An 18,130-nucleotide genomic window follows, 5' to 3' on the forward strand; every position below is an offset into this window, starting at 1 on the left:
TTACGTCTGTCATTGAGAGGCTCGGTATGCGCCGTGCACCGACTCCTCCAAAGCAATGAAATACGGTTGGAGAATTCAAGCATGAAAACCATAACCCGGTGGAGACAGCTTTCTGTTATCATGCCATCAAATGATTCCCAAAATCCTTTTTTAAAGAAAACCCACATAGCATGATCAACAAAATGTGAAGTTGTAGAGTGATTTGACAGCTGAGCAGAAGACTGTGAAGTAGACTGGCCTGTGTCAGAAGATACTGATGCATAACCAAAACGCTTTACATTCCCATCAAGAACTGACTGCATTTCAATGCGTTGATGCTGTCGATCCTATAATCTCCTCGCCGAAGCAGATGGTTTAAACTTTAAATACACAAAAAAAACCATCCGCTGACCAATCCATCTCGTTTACTTGAAAATTCAATGGCTGAGGTACTCTGACATTTAATGAGATTAAAAGAAAACTTTGCACGTCAATTGCAATAAGTGGTTGAGGAGTCCATTAAATCAAAAATCGAATTCAAAACATCTTTAGGCATGCCATTTCTGCACGACTACCATCACCACATGGGTAAATAAGTATGGTGTAATAAGTATAAATAAATAATCAAGTTTTGCACAAACATGTAGTCCCTACCACCAAACTCACGCATCAGTCTTTTGAGAGGACCACAGAAAAACTGGTTACACTTTCTTGGGATTCAGCCTACTTTAAAAACATCCACAGTACAAAAACTTGATTTTCAATTTAGCCAGGGATCATGCACCTTTATAAAAATCATGGCCCATAACGATAAGCTGATGATTATTTTCATCTTATGACCGATAACCAATTGACATTGTATAAAAGATCAAATATGTTGTATGAATACATTTAAATCCATCATTTTTAGAGCAACAAGTGAATTTATGCATCACAACATTATAATGCATAGTATGAAAAATAGATATTCATTTTGAGATTTGCTAGAGGGTCATTTAATTATTTAAAATATTAACTTAAATTTAAGTAAATTTTTTACTTTAAATGAGCATTAGATAGCGGCAAAAGTTAAAGGTATAAATAAATGAAAACAATTCAAACTAAAAACCAAGTGAATTTAAGCATCACAATATTATCAAAATGGATATTAATTTTGAGATTTGCTTACACTTTATACATTGTTCTTAAAGTTTTAGTGTTTTTACATAAATATTAACTTTAAAGGTGCATTGCGCAAGTCTCTGAGTTTTTGCAGAACTATGCCCCCTCTGGCGGCAAGCGAAACTGCAACAACAAAAGTTTTCTTTTTTTCTTTTTTTTATCTTACGTGGAGTTTGCGTTGGTGTTTGAAATGAACTACAAGCCGGTCTCTTAGAATCCATCTTCTACGGAGAATGGCTGCGAATACACAAACCTGCCAGACATAACCAGGTGAGCGTGCCGTGAACGTGCATGACGTCACGCCCAGTCTCAAATTCCGACCCGAATCCCTCTTATTTATTTTACTGTACAGGATTATAGAGACAATCGCAGTGATCAGAGAAGGAATGTTTAAGCATGTATGGGTTAGAAAACGGGTATTTTTAAAGGGATAGTTCACTTTGAAATTAATTTTTGGTATGTTTTAGCTTACCTCAAGGGCATCCAAGATGTAGGTGTCTTTTTTCCGCAGTAGTTTCAATTTTGATATTTTTAGGTCAAACCGTTCTTGTCTGTCAGTCATATAATGCAGGTCTATGGTCACGGTCTCAAAACACAAGCACAGAGTCCAAATTAAAACAATTCCCCGTCGTCCAAATTAAACAATTCCCCATCGTAAGTACACATTGATGGCCTAAGACACGAAACGAGCGGTTTGTGTGAGAAAACGAACAGTATTTATATCGTTTTTACCTCTTATACGCAGCCATGTCCGAGTGATCTGATCTGACGTGTACACAGACTGGTGCATAGATATATACACACTAGATGTCGCCTTGTCTACGGCAGTTCATTGGAACGAATGTCTTTAAGGCGACATCTAGTGTATATATCTATGCACCAGTCTGCGCACACATCAGATCAGATCACTCGGACATGGCTGCGTATAAGAGGTAAAAACGATATAAATACTGTTCGTTTTCTCACACAAACCGCTCGTTTCGTGTCTTAGGCCATCAATGTGTACTTACGATGGGGAATTGTTTAATTTGGACGACGGGGAATTGTTTTAATTTGGACTCTGTGCTTGTGTTTTGAGACCGTGACCATAGACCTGCATTATTTGACTGACAGACAAGAACGGATTGACCTAAAAATATCAAAATTGAAACTACTGCGGAAAAAAAGACACCTACATCTTGGATGCCCTTGAGGTAAGCTAAAACATACCAAAAATGAATTTCAAAGTGAACTATCCCTTTAACATGGAAAGTTGCGCAATGCACCTTTAAGTGAGCATTAGATGAAGCAAATGTGATCAAAATGTACTATAGATCATGCACTATAAAAATGCCCAACGTTAAAAGATAGCCGATAAACAAAACGAACCCCTGATAAACCGATAAAGGATAACCATTAAAGTTCCAATACTGTCACATGTGAGCTTGTCAACTTACTGCTGGATGCGCTGAAGAGGAAGCAGAAGCAAGTCCTCAAGTTTCTGCTGATTGAACTCGGGCCTCGACTCCTGGAGCTTTTTAAACCGTCTGAAGGCTTTGCTTTTCTTCACTTGAACCTGAGAAGGAAATTAACCATGCATCAAAGATCTGCTTCCATGAAAACAACTTGATACAACAGTAGAGCACATGTGATAATACAAGCGATAATACTGTTTACCTCCCACCAACATTTTCACCTCTGTCGATGATGCATGTGGCGTGATGTCTATTGAATTGTGTATTCAGTCACGCTTGTGACTGAATCTCACTCATGCACAACGAGACATCTCTGTTGTCTCTTATCACAAGCTGTCTTCCGAATAGAAGCAACCCTGGTTTCATTATTTAATATACATCCACGCATACAATGTCAGGCTAATGAGTCTGAATTAGCATAGCAAAATATCACTTCAATATGTAAAATATGTTTTGAATCGTGCTTCTCTCTGAGAAAAGCATGGGTCGGTGCTATGTTTATGTGCTAAGTAAATAAATAAACATATCAAGTACTCAAAACAATCCATCATCTTCAAACGGCCCACACCGCGAACAACACCTGCTCGGCTAGCGTTTATGGCCGAGGCAGCTGGGGTCTCCCTCTGAGAAACACACTAACATTAAATCACAACATGTTGGACAAGCTGTGAGAGGAATTCTTTATTTAGGCCAGCCAAAAAAATTATAATCTTAGAATGAATCCTGTCATTTTAAATTGCCAGAAAGCTTTCCACATTTTAAAAGAATAGGAAAGTCTTCAAAACAATAAAAAAAGTATAATTTTAATATTAAAGTATAAATTATACAAAATATATTTTTTTATAAACAAAACACTACAAATTGTTTTAAATGTAACATTAATTTAGACATGAAAAAATTACAAAGTACAGTGTGAAAATAAACAGTAATAGTAATTGATTTAATGCTCACACTTTAAGTGAGCATTAAATCAAGACAAAGGTATAAAGTTTAGGGTCAGATTTTTTTTTCTGACTTTTATTCAGCATGGACACATTCAGTTGATTGAAAGTGGCAGTTAGAATGTATTTCAAATGAATGTTGTTGTTCTGAACTTTCTATTCTTCAAAGAATCCTGGAAAAAAGTAACATGGTTTTCACAAAAATATTAAGCAGTAATATTAAACTGTTTTCAATACTGATAATAATAATAAATGTTTGTTGAGCACCAAATCACCATAATTGAATGATTTGCGACGGATCATGCGTGAAGACGTAATGATGCTAAAAATTCAGCTTTGTCATTAAGGAATAAATTACATTTAATAAAAAAATATTAAAATAGAAAAGAGTTGTTTAATTTGTAAGCATAAGTGAGAATAAGAGACTTATTTCAAAAACAATCTTAAGTCCAGTTCACACCAAGGAAATAACTATAATGATAATAACGAAAAGAATTGTCAGTCTACACCACAACTATAACGCCACAGAGCAACGATATCATTGGAATCACTTTCAGAATGATTTTTTTTCCAGCTGATAAATTATAAAAACATCAACAGCCAATCAGAATCCATCCTGCTTTCAGAGCTCGAGCATTTAAAGCGGCAGATGACAAAACTGCAGTGCGCTCCACTTATAATAAACACAATGATATCGTCCACTGCTGTGGATGCCAATATAGTTATCTCTATAGTTATCGTTGTTGGGCCTTTACAAACCATAAACTTTTGAACAGTAGTGTAAATAAGGCTCTGACACCGACTGATACCAGTAAATTAATAAATGTCTAACATCAGACACTAACTCGTATAGTATATCATGTATCCCTAAAATAAATAAACTTTCAAAAATCTCATTATTACATATTTACTATATTATTATTGTGCCGAACTATCGGTCAAGGTTAAAAATGGGACAATTTTTTTAAAAAATAAACTATTTTGGAATGTAAAGAGGCTCCTTTGTTGAAAACCTTTTTTTTTTTGGTGCTATTTTAACTAAAGAACATGGATCTTGAGGAACAGACTAGCCATGTTTGTGACATGGTGAACACGCCAGCCAATGTTCCAGCAATTACAGCCATGTAGGCCTGGCGGAGTAATCGATGCTAACTTAAACAGCTCAGTCTGCAATCAATGGGAATCGGTCAATTGGCCACAGACGTATTCCTCCTCTTAATTAAGACATTAATATCTGTGAGGCTCCAAGCTTCCCCCAGCTAAATAAAAGCAGCGTGTGGCTAGACGAGGCTTGGAAGAGCTTTGCTGCAGGGCTAACACTCGAAACGACCTTTCTGCAAACATATATTCGGTATCAGACGCAATTACTGGCATGGTACGAAAAAAAATGCCCCCTCGGTTCACCGTAAGCACACAGAATACAGAAGTTAGCACTAGCCTGGCGCTCCGATGATTCTTTAACCGCTAACTGATTTGGTCTAACAAGGAATCAGTCATCCGTACACTTGGGTACAGGTGCCTTGCCGAGGGAGGAGCTAATTAGCAAAGAGAGAGATTCCCCATCGCACTTTTTACCGGCCGACTGATGGAGGCTGCCCACTTAAGTCAGGCGTAATGAGATGGTAGTGTTGGACCTAATGGTACCGCTGGGCTTTGCCTGGGAGAGATCTGTTTGCACAGAGTGTCATCCTAAAGCCTTAATCAGGTAGGTGACTCCATTTTTTTTTTTCACCGTTCCAAACGTCAATCATTTTGAATGGTGATCTTTGAGTTACTGACCCGACATTGTGTCGTCTTCTTTTTTTTTTTTTTTCACAAGGTTGAGCCGAACAATATGGTGCGGTGAAAAAAGCTGCCAGAGATGAGGAGTTGTACAAGACTTAATAGGTTTGGACTAATTAGAAGTGGAGCATGACATACTGTCAATCCTATGCATTACCATAGATCTATAATGAATACATATTCATGATTTCATATTGATAGACATAGCCACCGTCTTTAGTGTAAGGAGATGACCTCTATCCAAGTAAAAGAACACATTCACTCAAGAAAAGCCAATACAAATGACCATTTGATTGAGTAACTTTCATAGCAGGCGGAATAATAATTAGACTACCTTTAAAGAGGAAAATGACACAGAGAAATTTTAATACTCAGAGAATAATAACTAATATATGGCTATGTTCAAACAGGTATTACTCAGGCCATACAACACAGAGTAACATCCAGAGTAAACACTGAACTTTAACTTACCACGAGAACTTTTTTAGCCGTCTGGATGTTGTCAACGTAAGTATTGTACAACTGCAGGTGAGTGCAGAACTCCTCAAACCCGATGCCAAACCTCGCCAGTTCTAGATGAGCGAGTAGGGTCCTGTTAAAAACAAAAAGAAGAATTGAAAATATGATTTGCCTTAAATGGTGAAAAATCATGTTTTATTCATTTTAAAATGATTCATCTAATTATTTTGCCTGCCAAATACATATAAAAACACACTTAAAAGCATACTTTAAAATTGTGTCGCATTAACAATTAAGTCCTGTTAACTCAATAAATACATAACAACGTTACCCTACTCTGCAGGCTTGCCATCGCACTCCAAACGCAATGATAACCCTGATACTGTTTTGGAAATCAAGGCATTTCTTGTCACAAATAATCAGGGGGGTTAGTTCAGAGGCAGAAGTATTTGCGAAAGGAAGCGTTTTTAGTCAGATTTGTGTGGTGTCATCCGAGGGCCCCTCCCTGTGGGTGACATACTTATTTGAGACAAGGGTGCTGGGGCTAGCGCCCAAGGGCAAGCGTGTGGTGCTTTGTAGCGGGAACGCAACCATTGCGAAACCAGGAACAAAACAAGGTGTTCAAGAGGAATGGAAGAGTTGGTGCTCTGGCTGTCAGGCACATTAGGGTGACATGGGTATAATTCAAGGGTGAGGGTGTTGACACTTGTGAGGGAGCTTATTATCCAAACTAGGCGAGGTAGATATCACACATACATACCGCTTAGACCAAACAGAAATACAGGTGCGGATACACGCACACACTCTCTCTAATGATGTTCCCTGAGACTTTACGTTTTTTACATGCTGGAAGAAGGAGCATTTTGCGGTTGAAGTTGATTTAAATAGATTTTAATGAAGTTGCAAGCCAAGGTAGCCTCTGTTCATAATCAGGAGATGCCAGAGCAACCGAGAGAGTTCTAACGAGGGCAAAGGGCGGGAAAAGTAGTGTTTCCTTTTTCCTCCTCACAGCCAGAGGCTATTATGATAAATATGAAATTATGACTTACATTTTTTATGCTCTTTTTTAGGGCAATTAAATTCTCTAGCCGTCAGGAAGATGACAAAGATAACATTAGCATTCCTCCTGCGTCACGTTAATCTACATTAATGCTTAGTGGTTGCGACATCTGGGTCGGGCACGGACTCAACCAAACAATGGAGGTCTATGTGGCTTCATTTGTGGGAAACGAGAATCGAGGAATACTAATTATCGCCTATGAATAGTTAGCAGGAACACAAACACTCGTAAAAACACGAATCCGTACAGGACCCAAAAGCATCGTTCAGTTTGTTGGGAGACCCCCTCCTTCCCTCGATAGTGACAAGGACCCTCTTCCTTCATTTCGGAGACTATTTGATCTCTTTCCACACCACATTTACTGTCATTAAGAAACCCCCAAGATGCACTCGTTCAGAATATTTATCTCTCAAATACGTTTTTGATTCAGTGCTACTTAAGTGACAGCACTTTCAAGTTGGTGATCACTGTTACGGTGCATTCTGGGATAATTGGGTTGTTCCCACTATTGCCTTATTCCCCTCATCAGATAAACAGGCATAATTCTGATGAATGGCAGCGGCATGACAGTATATTCAAGTTTTGTTTGTTTGTCTGTTTGCTTGCTTGCTTGTTCTTTACCGACCCAAGAGTATCATATCATGTACAAAGAATGAACTTCAAACAAACTGCATCCTATTCTTTTAGGCTTAAATATAGCTGACAGACATTTTTAGATTTCTTAAGATGTCATCGTATTAACGCCGCCTTTGAGGCAACCATCATTTTGAACGCTTTTATTGAAAACTGGGAAACATTGGGTTGTATTGTCCTTATGTCATATAATTACTCCAAATATCTCAAAAACATACACTTATTTGAAATAATACATCAGAAATGCAAAATTAAATTCTGCTAAAAGTATAAAATGTGTTAAAAATATAAAGATAAACAGAATTTAAGGGCCTGTCCACACGGAGACGCGTTTCGCTGTATACGTATACATTTTTCATCGTATTGGCGTTTCGTCCACACGGATCCGGCGTTTTCGGAGACTGAAACCGCAATTTTTGGAAACCGGGTCCCAAGGTGGATAAATCTGAAAACGCCGCCCTTGCGTTTTCGTGGGTACGGCCAATCCGTACATTTTGTGAAACGATGATGTCATCACACCAAGTGTCAACTAGTCAGACACCGTTAAGTCACAGCAACTACATTTATGGTTTTTCATATTGTTCAACAAAGTTCTTGTTTAAAAAAGAAAAAAGAAAAGAAAAAAAGAAGCTACTGTGCCTAATATTATTGTTGTATACAGCCATAGTATACAGCGCGCAAGGTTTATGCGCATGCTTTAAGTCTTCTTCTCCGTTTTTAGTGTATGTCTGTGGCAGAATTACAGCGCCACATACTGGTCTGGCATGTATACTACATCGTTTTGAGTCGGTTTCAGTGGTTTCGTGTGTACGCAGATATTTCTTGAGACAACGCCGTGTTTACGGAATTTTTTTTTTTTACGGGGAAAAAAAATATCGGATAGGGAAAGCTCTGGCTTCGTGTGGATGTGGCCTAAATCACCCTCATGTCATTCCAAACCCGTATGACTTGCTTTCTCCTGTTTAACGCAAAAGGAGAAGTTTTGAAAGATGTTAAAGCTGCTCTTTTCCATACAATGAAAATGGATAATGGTACAACAGCTTTGTGTGAGGAACAGACCAAAAAGTTATTTATAAAAACAAATGTTGCTATGAAAGTGGTAGCCGTCACCATTCACTTTTACTGTATGGAAAAGAGCAGCTTGGACAGCCTGCAAATTATCTCCTTTTTCATTCCACAGAATAAATAAAGTCAAATGAGTTTTGAAAGACATGAAGGTGAGTAAAGGTGACAGGATTGCAATTTTTGGCTGAACTTTTTCTTTAAGAGTAAAATCTAGTATGGTTAAAATTCATATGCTATAAAACGCATATTGTGCATGACAAAAACAAACAATCTACGGCTCACCTTCTGCCCTGGTTCTGTTTTTCAGTGTTACAACTAGTCAAAGATAAAAAAAGTGATGATTTCAGTTAAGGATTGAAATAACCTTCAGCAGCCAGCGCAGATATCAACATGCATCTGAAGAAGCTTCCTGATAACGATGTGGTTTTGGAGTACGCGAGCACTTTATTCGTTTTAATCAGTCAGCCACTGCTGTCTGTTCACAGATCTAAATTGAGAGACTGCCATTACGCTTCACCCGGCACTTCAATAACCGATTCTAATGATGATATATGGTAACCAAGCACCGATTTATCCAATACATCGGGCTCTAAAATTCAGTCCTCCATCTTCATTCAGCCACTGTTTGTAGAGAGGCCCGTCAATCAGGCATTGATGGGAGCCTCGGGGACCCACGGTGATTCATTATTCAGACAATTTTATGATTCTCGATCAACGAGGCCTGGATGAAGCCCTCGAAGGCAGTCAGTAGTTCCCTTTCTAGTCGTTTGGTAATTCAAAATATGCACACAACGAAACCACGGGGCAGTAACTCTTACGAGAACTTCGGCCAATTCGAGACTAATGAAATATCCTTCACTACGTTTCTCCTGTTGGGAAACGTCTCTCTGAGCTTGTCAGGCAAATTCTCTGAGATTGATCAGGTTGTTAAATATATCAAACACTGTTTCACCTGCACTAAGAAGCGATGATCTCTCTAATACAGGCTAAAGGCGTTAATAAGGCTGGAAGCTTGTTCGCTCGCAGGCTATTGGACATTAGTGGAGAGGGCTTCTGCTTTTGCTTGTTGCTTTCAAATGTGGTACATCAAAACACCAAACGCTTCTTCACGAGAGCTCTGTGCCATAGATAGCCTCAGATAAAATGAACAAGAACAGGCTTCTTGACACCTGTGAGTTAATTTGTTGTTAGTCTGCCCATCCCGCATGGTAAGATCAATGCCGACTGCTCTTAAGGCCAGTTTTTCTGATGTATTATTTCATCTTCTGCAGCTCTGGCTTTTCATTTGCTCATGCTGTCATAAAGGCCCCTCAAGCAGAGTGTCTAATCGTCTGTATGCGGAAGAGTCACGGCTGGGCTTTACAACTTAGCATGATCACTTTACCACTGGTGAAATATAAAGACGTTATTAAAGTCATGATGAAATTAAAGTTCACTATTTCCTTAAAATGTACAATCTTGCTATTACTTCAGACTACATCTGACTAAGAAATTACTTATTTTCAGCTCTCATCACAAATATCACACATTTTCCCCACCCCTGCCCTAGTCAAAACTACAGATACTTCAGTTCAAAGTTATCTCAAATTTAAAAACATGTTAGTATAATTAATTTGCTTATTTGCATTTGTGCTCTGCATGCGCTCATGGCAATTTTATTTAGTATTATTTTAATCAGTGTTTCTCACCTGGTTTGGCCGTGGTACCCATATTTTCCCATGGTCATTAAGCTGCGACCCACATTTTTATGAATTTGAACCTAGCAAATTTATCTCTCAAAAATGACTGACACAGACACACACACTTTACTAAACATACACGTAAACTGTAAGACTATCACTAACACTGATGATTAAAGAGTGCTCAGGCACGCATTTCAAAATAAAAGTCTTGCATCAGAAAAACATTTAGAATTATGTTTTTGTTGTTGTTGTCATTTCTTTGACTGTACTCTTCAACGCACTCAGAACGGTCTTTCGACCCATCAGTTGAGAAACACTGATTTATATTATGTAAACTATTATAGTATTTATTAATAGTTTGAATTTCGTTTTATTTGTAATATTTCAGATACATTTTTGTTAAAACTTTTGTAATTTTTCACATTATAAATTTTATAAAAACATTTATTATAAAAATACTTATATTCAGTTATTATTTATTTTATTTCAGCTTTAGTAATTACCAAAAACAAATTTGAACAGTTTTAGTTCACATTAACAACACTGACTCACGGTCAAATGCATTTCTTGGTATTGATGTTGGTATGTCCTAAGAGAACGTAAACGAGTCGGACAAAAACAAAAAGGATTTGTATTAAAATATTAAATCTAAAATATTATTTAGTATTATTTTGACTTAATTAAAAAGCTTTTTTTAGTATCGAAAAAATCACAAAATTGCCCAGGTCATGGGTTTGATCCTAAAAATACAAACGCCTTGTACTGCTTTGAATAAAAGCATTTGCCATGTGCATAAGCACAAAAAGTACATTAAAACTACCTTATTCCCCTCCAACCCATCAACTTCTCAAGTTCTGATCAGATTGCAAAATAAAAATGGGTTGCGAATGGTGTTTCATGTTGACTTGAAATCTTGTATTGAGCAGTCTGATACAGTAGTGTTAAAGCCAGGTAAAAAGACTGTGAGTCAGTAATGAGCGCATGATAATGTACGTTTTCATTAAAAATGCATGTTTAAAACATCAGCGACCGCAAAAGCTTATTTTTATAAACACATAAAGCTTGGAAGACACAAACAGTGGCCATTATGAATAGGCGGCCGTCACCAATGATGGCAACCATGGCGGATAACGTGAAATACACAGGAGAAAGTGCAGCTGTAAGCCTAAATCCAGCATCCGCATCGATTCGCAATCCAATTAAACAGAATAACATAAGATAAGGCACACCATGCAATCTCCAAGTTCTCAAACTTGATTCTTGTTAGACCCCAATTAATACTACCCTACCCTCTCGTCCTTTTTAAACGGTATCAAAGCCAGCCACCCTCAGCCGTCTCTCTCCCCTGAGCACGAATATTCACTTAATTATTTAAAGGATACTTACTGGTTTATTAAATGAATGGATTTAATTGAACTGAAGATGCTTTCTCTAATGTCCTGCCTGAGGGTTCCTTTGGCCTTCAAGATCTCCACAAAGTACTGGAGAAAAAGAAAGAGACAGGAGGGAGAGAAAATTAAATTTTCAGACGCCACTCGTACATGACTCTTCATCTTACCGAGAGTGTCACCTCTCGTCGCATACCCTTGAGACAAAGCGAGAACAAATCTGTGGAGAGCCGAGCATTTTGCAGCAATGACATCTCAATTACCTCCAACGGCTTAATATGAGCTGCATATCTAACGCAACTTCACTAGAGGTGGGAGAAGACGTGAAGGAGAACGTGCGCTTTCTCAAGTTTTGATGGTCGAACCGTTTAATTAGAATGCGGCATTATAAAACAACGAGGCGGATGTGCCAGTTCAGTATGTTAGCTTTTCAAATGGCAATTATTATGTTATAAACAACCTGTATGAGTGAGATTCAAGTGTATATTTGTGGTTGCACACAATATAATCTACATAATACGCACAGAAAAGGCTTTGAAAGCTCACTGATCTTAAAGGTAAAACCAATTAGCCGCAAAATAAAAAGCCTTGAACAGGTTATAAACCATGAATTTCAAAAGAACAGCCCTGCGATGGTGTCAAGGAGCACTCAATAAATAGAAAACCTTGTGCTGTTGAAACTGTGAATAAAGCTCTCCAAGATAATTAGAATTTCAGATTTGTATTAATTAGGATATTCTAATGTTCGACACATTGCAACGAACGCATTATTCTGTTGCTGCTCTCAAGGATGACCGAATCCAACCCTGACAAGTGTTTCTCCATCAGCGTATTGTTTGATAAAAGAATGGCTAATTCAGCCCATGGGCGTGTGTGTAATGTTGGGCCTGTAGAGAGACTAACCGTGACGACTAGATCCAGCTGTTCACAGTATCTTTGTTCGCTGTGGACTAGCTCCCGGGCTGTGCGGCTCCTCTTCCTCTCCCAGCGGTCCCGCTGCTCCTGAATGTTGCGGCTGCCCATGGGGGTGAATGGACTCGGAGCAAAACTCATGGCCGATCAGTTGAAGGTGCTGACTCCAGATCTGTGTAACTATCTACAATGCAGAAAATCAAGAGCCATTCAAATTACTGGTTGTCCAATATAGCAATTTAATGACAGAAAATGAAACAAATAAATAATATAAATAATTTGCTGTTATAATCAACTTATTTTATTCATTGTTTTAATGTATTCAATTATTTCAGCCTTTTATATTTAATTGGTTTTGCTTATATACGTTTTTTTTTTAATAATTAGTCTAATAATTTGATTAGAAATACAGAAAGTTCATATAGGCTATACATTATAATACTGTATATACATATATAAACACACACATCTATCTATTTATCTATATATATATATATATATATGTGTGTGGAAAAATAACTTTTTGTGCTATTACATTATTAATTAAATGATTATATTTATTATATTAAATTATTTAATATAATAATAAATTAAATATTACATTTTATAATTAATGTTTAGATAAATAATAAAATGACAAAGTTTAAATATATTTATTTTTAATAATATAATTATAACCTGTAATAATCTTTATTATATTTTTATATAATTTACTTAATTCTATAAAGAACTTATTGATAAAAACAACCAATTAAAATAATATAATTTAAAATGTTAAATATATATTTTAATAAATTATTGCAGCCAATCAGCCATATATATTTTGTTGAGCTCAATGATCAATTATTTAAAAAGCACTTTTTAAAAAAGTATTCAGGCAATTTCATTATTTATATGATTATGGCATTGAAAATCCATATTTTGACATTTGTAAATTAAAGTCAATAATACGGTAATATAACCAAGCGAACGCCATTGGCTGCAAAGACCAAGTATAAGGGACGACCAGCGATTCTTTCCCCTGTGTATTCTTAATGACAAACAAACAACATATGCAGAGGGTAAGCCACCAATTAAGGGAAGCCAAGCCTACACACATCCTCAACAACACACACTCTTGATCTATGACTTAGTATGTGCTCTCTCTCTCTCAGCTAAGTAAAGTCTCTCCATCATGGCTCCCTCCCCCCAGCCGGTGGTGTTGTCCCTGGACTCCGGGGTGTCCTCTCTGCACTGCCTCATTAGTGTCAGCTCTAATGGAGCGTCAGGGCCAGAAAGAGGAACGAGACCAACACTTTAACAGCAATTAACCCTTGTTCTCTCCCGAGGGAGGCTGGCGTCAGCCCTTCTATAACACACTGTAAACAAGGCAGCCCGATCAACCCGAAAAGACCGAGAGGGCACACGAGCCGGTGTGCATATGAGCATCCATGAGGAGCGAAAGCATCAAAAAAAATAAAATAAAAATCATCCCATATTCCATGCGCCATGCCCCGGTCTTCTTGTTTGTACAAAACCTCCATAAAAACACAGCAAACGTGAAATGCATCCCCTGAAGTTACGCGTGCCCCATGAAGCCTCTGCTAAGTGCTGCATCTGAAGCCATGGTCCATTTTTACCAGCAACTTACTGTAAATTGCATCACTCTCGACACTCAAATAAGCAGTCAATTTCGAGAAATATTGCAGCATTTTAGGCCCAGTGAAGCCAATTAAAAGCCAGGAAAAGGAGGACTGGGGTCAGGAGTACCTAGTTAAAAAGACTAAATATGTAGCAACCAGCGGGGTTTGTTTGCATAACTCAGTGCTTATACTGTATTAAAGGGTTAGTTCACCCAAAAAGGAAAATTCTGTCAGTAATTACTCACCCTCATGTTGTTCCAACCCCGTAAGACTTTCGTTCACTCACTCCTTTAAAGCCTGCTAGGTAATCGATATCTGCCATCCCAGAAAAGTTAGTAAAGACATCGTTAAAATAGTCCAAGTGACTACAGTGGCTCAACCTTAAGTTTATCAAGCGACGAGAATCCTTTTTGTGCGCAAAAATAAATACAAAAATAACGACTTTATTCAACTATTCATTTTCTTCTGTGTGGGCCTCTGAGTGAGTTCACGGAGTGTTCACGTCAGAAGGTAGGCTCACTATTGGCCGACGCTGGTCATGTGTGTGATGCTGGCCTAGGGCTGGGCGATAAAACGGTATCGGTATTTATCGACGGTACACCATTGTCGGTAACGATATGAAAAATGTTCGATATGACGCTCAATATTTTCATTCAAATGCACGCGCGACCACCACAACGTTGCCCAACATCAAATGGCAAGCGCAATGAAAGCGGAACGAAACTGCGTTATTTTGTGCTTCACGGACTGTTTATCAGTTTGGACCATCAATGTCAGTGCAGCGCGAGCCGATCTTGATCAAGCGACACTGTTACTACAAAGAGATCCGGTAAAGAAAGCATTTGAATTCGCCACTGAAGTAATAACATCGCTGCAAGATCTAGTGAGAAGCATTCACACTTCTCCGTTATTAACGGATCAAACAGCGCTGACGTGGAAACCAGGAGAAACATTGTGCCATGAATGAACTATATAGGCTTTAAGTCCACAGATCAGCAACATTCATTGTATAGGCTATGGCTTTACTGTAGTAACACTCACTGTAACCATGGAAGTTTGACAGGAATAGTAAAATGCTTTCAAGTACGTCACACATCTTTTTCCAGCACTTCAAAACTCAAATATTATCATATTTAAATGTTATTTGTAATGTGATGACCAAAACATTATTTGTTCATCCTTCAAATACATTACCCCCATTTATAAAACTAAAAGTTTCAAGATGTAGGGAAAACTCTTTTTAAACTTATTTAAAATAATTTCTCTTTTAATAATTATATATTTTTTAAATCAAGGAAATTTCTTTGGCATTTCTTTCTTTTTGTTGTATCGAAAAATGTACCTAACCGTGACACCACTGTGTCGTATCGATCCGTGAATTTTGTGAACCGTTACACCCCTACTTATTACAGATGTTGACCTACCTCAAAGTTTCAAGACCTACCTTGATTCTTCTACGTTTACACTTTTACATTGCACACATTTTGTAACATTTTATTTAAGTTCAAGAGTTTCTTTAACGCTTACTTTTTTATCTTAATATAAGACATAAAGAAGATATTTTTGTTTACATTTAATTTTTGACTGCTAAAACTAATATCATTTGTTGTTTGCCTTAATAATGTGGATAAAAAACTAGCCTAACCCTTTAAATAAGACTGCTTTCTTTTGTTCAGGAGAATATGATTATATATGCTTACAAACGGAGAATTACACAGACAAACTCTTGTTTTCTTAATACACTTGCATCTAAATATAAAGGTGTTGGGCAACACCTGTAAATGAAGCAGTGTAAGTAGAACAGGCTAGTCCACAGATCTGTCTCCCAGCAGACCCACATGGATGAGGAGTGGAGCTGGAGCGCATCCAAACATTCCCACTCAGTTTTACTGCTCTGAAGGTTATGTTAAGATATGGTGTACATGATTTCACCAAGTACAACATGTTCCTGGATCACCATCACCACAACATTCTAATCCACCAATCAAATTTGAGGGACATTATGACTTATGACTTTTTGCATGACTTAAGATTTTACTCATTTCCATGATGTTTGCAGGCCAGGGAAGTTTAACTGATATTTCTAGTTTATTTTTATTTTTATGAGGGATCCCTGAATATAGAAAAATTATTTGCATTTGGGTTCAGTTTGACACCAACAAAAAAAGTCCAAATAGACCTTATTAACTAGCTGTATTTGTTTTTATTGCATTTTTCTTTGTGTTTTTGCCACAGCAACGTACTTCTACACTCTACATTTATTTTGGGATGTTTTATTTTTATGAAATGTATGAAATATGATGTGTCTCATTGAGAAATTGTGTTTATAATCAGCTCGCAAACGATTAGCTAATACAATTACCAGCAGTATTTTTTTTTTAATTAAGAGTAACACTTTACAATAAGGTTCCATTTTTTATCATTAGTTAACTACATTACTAGCAATGAAAAATATTCCTAAATCATTTATTAATCTTAATTTAAATGTACAACTAATACATTATTAGAATTAAAGATTGTAGGCCTATCAGATCATATGGACATGATGGATATTTTTTTGTTTTACTAGTATTAACAAAGATTAAAATATTCTGTAACAAATGTATTGCTCATTGTTAGTTCATGTTTTTTAATGCATTAACTAATGGAACCTTGTTGTAAAGTGTAACCGAATTAAGTAGCCTATATGAAAACAAACACACTTTAAACATACTTAGATTTAAGGGTCTCAAAGTTCCCAAACAGAACCTGAGGGTTAAATTAGGCTGAAGTAGGTTAGTTAGAATCTAGTTGATTAACAATTAAATTCCTGTTGACACTATGAATAGCAAAACTCTTCATGTCATGCGTGATGTTTCTTCCCACTTTCGACAATTTTAAAAACAGATGTTCAAAATATACACAAACCTACCAAGTCGCCACTTTGAACGCATTACAAAGGCAGTCTGCATTCCTTTAAGTCACCGCTCGCGACTGACACAATATTCCATATTAAATATGACATACATGAACTACTCAAAAAAAGAAACACTTGTTAGCATGGCTGGAAGTGCACTTCTGTTTTCATGAGTCTTTGAGGCTGAAACTAATACTGTACAATATCTGACTTCATAATAAAGTAGCCATTCACAGGAAATCTGTAACGTTTATAAAACGATATAGATTATATAAACATAAAAACATTTCATACCTGATGTTGCACTTGCTTTTCAAATTGAATACAGGCGCTCTTTCTTACGCTCTCAGAAGTTCCGGGTTTTACTGCGCTCTGATTGGTTCTCCCAAACATCGAAACTGAGCCGTCCTCTGTGACGTCATCAATACGTTTAGTAGATACAGCACTGGGGTCATTTCACGAAAAGGGCGTCATAAATGTGTGAACCAATTACATTTATTTAGAAGTAGAAAAGCTGACGTCAACAAACAAATGAATAATAATAATTAATAATATTTGTCTTTCTCCGAGATGACATATGGATATATACATTTATTATAATTATATATATATACACACATACATACATACATATATATTCACTTACTAATACAGAAACAATATATATATATATATATATATATAAATCTTTTTTTTCTGAGGTTTGTCACTAAGGAAACAATTAACCCTGTGCCAGCATCAAATTCTATAAAAACACTTTGTATTGTCATTTGTTATCTGTCAGTTTACATAGAAATATACTTTCTTTAAAAAAGGCACACAATTTTATTGAATGACCCTGAAAAAATCTTATTATTATTGTCTGACCACAGGCATGTTTTATACCCCAAGATTAAAACTTGTGTGAGTGGATAGATTATTCATGGCAAGTTTGTTTACGATCATTAAAAACAAGAAGGAGCACACATGAGAAAAGTACTTATGTAATTATGATGCTAAACAGACTCTGTCAAACCTCAAACTTATGCGCCTTTAGAAGTGTCTGAGGCATGTTAGGTGAATCCAACAGCTTCAAAGCTGAAAAAAATACTAAATT

At 36.8% G+C, this 18,130-nt stretch overlaps 1 protein-coding gene across 1 annotated transcript in view; it reads right to left on the reverse strand.

The window, feature by feature from the left end:
* Positions 1 to 17,412, reverse strand: part of arhgef39 (Rho guanine nucleotide exchange factor (GEF) 39) — a 44,041-nt gene extending 26,629 nt beyond the window's left edge. Inside the window, exons 1-5 of the mRNA XM_082166944.1 lie at positions 17,329 to 17,412; positions 12,508 to 12,700; positions 11,603 to 11,697; positions 5,789 to 5,909; positions 2,577 to 2,695 (exon numbers count right to left, since the gene is read on the reverse strand). Coding sequence (XP_082023070.1) covers positions 2,577 to 2,695; positions 5,789 to 5,909; positions 11,603 to 11,697; positions 12,508 to 12,657 — 485 coding nt within the window. The 5' untranslated portion in view covers positions 12,658 to 12,700; positions 17,329 to 17,412. The remainder of the gene's footprint in view (positions 1 to 2,576; positions 2,696 to 5,788; positions 5,910 to 11,602; positions 11,698 to 12,507; positions 12,701 to 17,328) is intronic.
* Positions 17,413 to 18,130: the final 718 nt, after the last annotated feature.

Source organism: Leuciscus leuciscus (assembly GCF_965113295.1).
Source record: "Leuciscus leuciscus genome assembly, chromosome: 4".
Lineage (NCBI taxonomy): Eukaryota > Metazoa > Chordata > Actinopteri > Cypriniformes > Leuciscidae > Leuciscus > Leuciscus leuciscus.